This window comes from Hippocampus comes, unplaced genomic scaffold (assembly GCF_001891065.2).
Source record: "Hippocampus comes isolate QL1 unplaced genomic scaffold, H_comes_QL1_v1.1 scaffold463, whole genome shotgun sequence".
NCBI lineage: Eukaryota > Metazoa > Chordata > Actinopteri > Syngnathiformes > Syngnathidae > Hippocampus > Hippocampus comes.
In genome coordinates this window covers 376,138-380,340 of record NW_017806181.1, presented here as the reverse complement: position 1 = coordinate 380,340, position 4,203 = coordinate 376,138, and the positions used below count along the sequence as shown (strand labels likewise).

The window sequence follows — 4,203 nt, the reverse complement described above, 5'->3', positions numbered from 1 at the left end:
CGCCGCGCGCCGGCGGCCGCCCGCGCCCCGTTTCGTCGCCATCATGGCATCATGGCCGGTCCGGTGGGGACGTCACCAAGTTCGCCTTCAGAACACGCCCCTCCCGTGGCGTCGAGGGCGGGGAGATGGCGAGCGAATTGGAAAGCCACCAATCGGCGAAGGCGTAAGAACAAGCGCGACAAAAGATGACCAATGAGAAGAGAGTGGAGAGTTCAGGCTTTTATGGAGATCTCTGTCAAGTCGGTGAAAACTTGTGATCGCAATCACGTTTGCTGAACCAAAAGTGCTCCTGTTGAACGAGCGCGAAAATGCAAGTGGTGCAAGCCCAAAACATTGAGGTCACCGTCGACCTTCTTCTTTCTTCAGACTAAAGGAGAAGCGGCGTCGACTTTTTTTGCTCCCCTCCCCCGCCCGCCCGCCCCCCTCCAAGTCAGCACGCGAACGCGGCACCACAACTCGGCCAACATGGCGGCGCCCGCGACCGACCGAAACGGCAAATGTGCATTCTTCGTGGAAAAAAAGAAACGTTTTTGTAAAATGGTCGTGGCCAAAGGACGCGAGTTTTGCGGGGAACACGCCAACAACGTCTCCGTGAGTAGGACGCCTTTTCAATTGGCTTGACGAAAGAAAACCTTGGCCATTCTTCCTCACTCGCGCACGAAGACGCTCCGGCGACAAGTTGGAAGCTTTGAGCGGCACCTGACGGGTAGCGGCGGCGCGTCCGCTTTCCGCTTTCGAGATCCCACGTCGGCGCGGGACGTAGCCCGCCTCGTGCCCAAAGGCGGCGGGAAGGGAACCGAGCCGAGCCGAGCTCCCCCGGCGCCCTCGCGACCACCAACGCCGTCGAAGCCCACCGCGAGGGCTCGCTCGCTGCATTCGAACGTCGAAACGGAACGATTGCAAACTATTGAATTGAGAATGGCGAAAAGGCGCTCGGCTCGCCTCGCCTCGCCTCGCCTCGCCTCGCCTCGCCTCGCCTCGCCTCGCCTCGCGCGATGTTGATCTGAAATGCTTTCAACGGTGGTTGGATCAGTCATTGGAGGAAACGTGCGGCTTCTGCATCCTCATCGCCATGTCGGCAAAGCAAACGGCGACGTTCTCCTCATTTCGACGCGTTTCCGTGATGACGATGATGACCACGTCGCGCGACACATGTTTTAGGAAGAAGGCGGCGGCGGCGGCGGCGGGAGGATCGTTTGTCCACTCGACCCCAAGCAGTGAGCAACGCCGACGCTTTCACATTTCCGCACGTGGAGAACGGAAGGCCTTGTTCGACGCTTTGCATTGTGGGCACGCGGACGTGTGAGAGGCCGGCGACAAAGACGCCGTGCTGGCTTCATTTACGTCGTGTGTGTGTGTGTGTGTGTGTGTGTGTGTGTGTGTCTCTCGTCAGCACGGTCAACCGAAACAAATTGGAAGCGCACTTGAAGAAGTGCAACTCTCGTGACAAGGCAAAGCCGGTGAGTGAGGGCCCGCATTTTGGTGGGAGCGTTGCGTGGAAAAGCCGTCCGTCCGTCCGTTGCTTTGCGTCCTCCTCAGGCGTATTATGCGGAGGACATCAACGCCGGCTCGCCCGTCCCAAGCCAGCACTCGCTCCAACAGGTGACGCCCGCTTCGCTTTCGTCGTGGAGCGCGCGAGCGTCGCGACGCCTCGGTAACCCGCTGCGTCGGCAGGTGACTTTGTGCGAGCGGAGCGCCGCCCAGTTACAACAGCTGCTGGACAAACTGGACTCGGCTTCAAAAGGTGACTGGGCCGGCGGGGCGGGGGCGCGACGCGCCCGTCGGTCCGTCGGTGACGCCGCCCGTGTCGGCCGCAGGGCTGCCGCGGGAGCCGGAGGAGCGCGTCCTGTCGCACGCCGTGTTCCGGGAGGAGGCCGACAACCCCAAGAACGGCGATTCGGCCCGCAAGCACCTGAAGCAGCAGGTAGACGCCGGCCGGGGCCCCGAGCCCGAAGCCGTCCGAGCGGCCCTTCCCTTCCCTTCCCTTCCCTTCCCTTTCCTTTCCCTCCCCCCCGCAGGCTTCCATCCTGGGCCACCTGGAGGCGCTGGGGCTGCTGCGACGCGGCCGCTGCTTCGTGGAGTTTGGGGCGGGGCGGGGCAAACTCTCGCACTGGATCCACCGGGCCCTGGAGGGCCACCCGCCGGAGCGCCTGCAGATGCTGCTGGTGGAGCGCAGCAGCACCCGATTCAAGGCGGGCGGCCGGCCGAACCCCATGCCGTCGCTTCGTCGCCCGCACCTTTCAAAGCGAGGCTTTCCTGTGGTGTGCGCAGGTGGACGGCAAACATCGGGGGGGCGACGTGGAGTTTGCCAGGCTGCACATCGACATTCAGCACCTGGATTTGAGTAAGACGCCGGCCGGAGCGCTTGGCGCAAAAAGTGCCGAGCGCGCCGGCGACGCCCCTCTTTGTGCTTTTGCAGCTAAAGTCCCGCTGCTGGAACGGCGCCTGCCGCTGGTCGGAGTCGGGAAGCATTTATGCGGCGCGGCCACGGGTGAGACGCCACGTCGCGCTCGGCCGCCGTGCCGCGAGCGTTCGCCCTCGGGCGTCTTTCGGGGCGTTGGCCCCGCGTAGTCGTCGGCAAAGAGCGAGCGCGGGTCTCCAGGCTCCGTTCGTGTTGAGCGGCTGCGGCGCTTGCGTGTTGGTCCTCGTTTGGAATGCAATTTGTTTGCTGCCAAACGGCGGCGCGCTTCCTGGCACCGACCCGCTCGTTGCGCGAGAAAGGCCCGTCGGCCGCCGTCGCTAAACCCGGGCGGAGCCGTCGTTTGCGGACAGCGGCTCAGCGATCCGGCCGCGCCGCCGCCGTCGGAGCGAATGGGACTTTTGATAATGTCCTTTTTTTCCAGATCTGGCTCTTCGCTGCCTCTTCCGAAGCCGGCCGACGCCCGGACGAGAAGCGGGCCGGCCCCCCAAGCGCTTGAAAGCGGAGGCGGCCCACCCCGGCGGCGTGGCGGGCCTGGCGCTGGCGCTGTGCTGTCACCACCGCTGCGAGTGGCGCCACTACGTGGGCCGGCGCTTCTTCTCGGATTTGGGTCTGGGGCCCGCCGAGTTCTCGGCGTTCTGCCGCATGTCCAGCTGGGCCACCTGCGGCGTTCGGGCGGCCCCCCGGGCGGCGGGCGCCGAGGAGGCCAGGTAACCCCTTGCGGATGAAGACAAATCGCCGGGCCCCGCCTTCGCTCACGTGCCTTTATTTGCCGAAAAGCGACGGCGGGCTTCCGTCGCCGTCGGAGCGCGAGCGGATCGGACGGCGCTGCAAGCTCCTGCTGGACGCCGGCAGAGTGGAGTTCCTGCGCGCCGAGGGATTCGACGCGCGGCTGACGCGTTACGTCGGCGCCGGGGTGACCCCGGAGAACGTCCTGTTGACGGCCGCGCCCCGCCCGCCCTCGTCTCCTCCTTCCCGCCTCCCCTCGTAAGCGGGGTCGGCGTTTGGGCGCCTCGCGCGGCGGCCCGCCTTCACATTGAGCCCGGCGCCGCGCGCGCTCTCTCGCGGGCCTCCCGGATGTACGTCAGCATGAACTCTGAAAAGAACATCTCCCGGTCGTCGTCGTCGTCGTCGTCGTCGGGGCCGGTCGCGGTGATCTCCAGCGTCAGCGGGTTGTCCCGGAAGTTGACGAACCTTCGCACAAGAAGAGCCGAGGCGTCCCATCAGCGCGCGACAACGGGCCAGCAAAAGGACGGGCCGCGGCCCGACGCCCCTTCGGCCGTGCCGCGTCTGCAACCGAAGCTTATTTTCAAAAGTCGTCTGTCAATGACTCCAGGAATCGCTGCGCCTTTTTTTTTCCCATTTCCATCCCCTCGTTGAAAAGCTGAACACTTGAAATTGGCTCAAAGGGTGGAGCCCTCGAAGTCATTCCCGATTTCACCCAAAAAGTCCGATTGGGCCGCATTAAAGTGTGCAAATGTGTGCTCTGCAACATCGGCTTGAATTGTTTTGTGCTCCGGTCACAGCCCCCCCCCTCGATCCAAAGTGCCCCATTGATGTCGTCGCGCATGCTTCTGGCAACATCGTGAAGCGCGCTCCGAAAAAACCCGTCCACGTGACTTTTGGGCCACACACGACGGAGACACAAACCAGCATCAAAGCTGCGCCGAGACGTTTTCAAGCCAGAGCGAACGCAAGGTGGCCACCGGGGGGGCTTTGGAGCTCCCTTCCGCCGCGTCACTTGTCATTCCAACTCAAAGTGTACCGATGCAGAAAATGGGGGG

The 4,203-nt window shown here is 64.0% G+C and overlaps 2 protein-coding genes across 5 annotated transcripts in view; one reads left to right on the top strand and one right to left on the bottom strand.

Moving 5' to 3' along the window:
* The window catches only part of trmt13 (tRNA methyltransferase 13), a 6,419-nt gene extending 2,992 nt beyond the window's left edge, over nt 1-3,427 (top strand). Inside the window, exons 1-11 of one of the 4 annotated variants that reach the window (XM_019855858.1) lie at nt 30-239; nt 1,162-1,217; nt 1,394-1,460; nt 1,540-1,611; nt 1,678-1,744; nt 1,818-1,924; nt 2,019-2,192; nt 2,272-2,344; nt 2,420-2,491; nt 2,844-3,129; nt 3,200-3,427. In XM_019855858.1, coding sequence (XP_019711417.1) covers nt 186-239; nt 1,162-1,217; nt 1,394-1,460; nt 1,540-1,611; nt 1,678-1,744; nt 1,818-1,924; nt 2,019-2,192; nt 2,272-2,344; nt 2,420-2,491; nt 2,844-3,129; nt 3,200-3,410 — 1,239 coding nt within the window. In that variant the 5' untranslated portion in view covers nt 30-185 and the 3' untranslated portion in view covers nt 3,411-3,427. Of the gene's footprint in view, nt 1-29; nt 592-1,161; nt 1,218-1,393; nt 1,461-1,539; nt 1,612-1,674; nt 1,745-1,817; nt 1,925-2,018; nt 2,193-2,271; nt 2,345-2,419; nt 2,492-2,843; nt 3,130-3,199 lie in introns of those variants that run through there. The other 3 variants (XM_019855857.1, XM_019855855.1, XM_019855856.1) reach the window with 3 other exon arrangements.
* Nucleotides 3,428-3,434: 7 nt separating this feature from the next.
* lrrc39 (leucine rich repeat containing 39) overlaps nt 3,435-4,203 on the bottom strand; it is a 4,656-nt gene continuing 3,887 nt past the window's right edge. The window contains 1 exon segment of the mRNA XM_019855859.1: nt 3,435-3,613. Coding sequence (XP_019711418.1) covers nt 3,451-3,613 — 163 coding nt within the window. The 3' untranslated portion in view covers nt 3,435-3,450.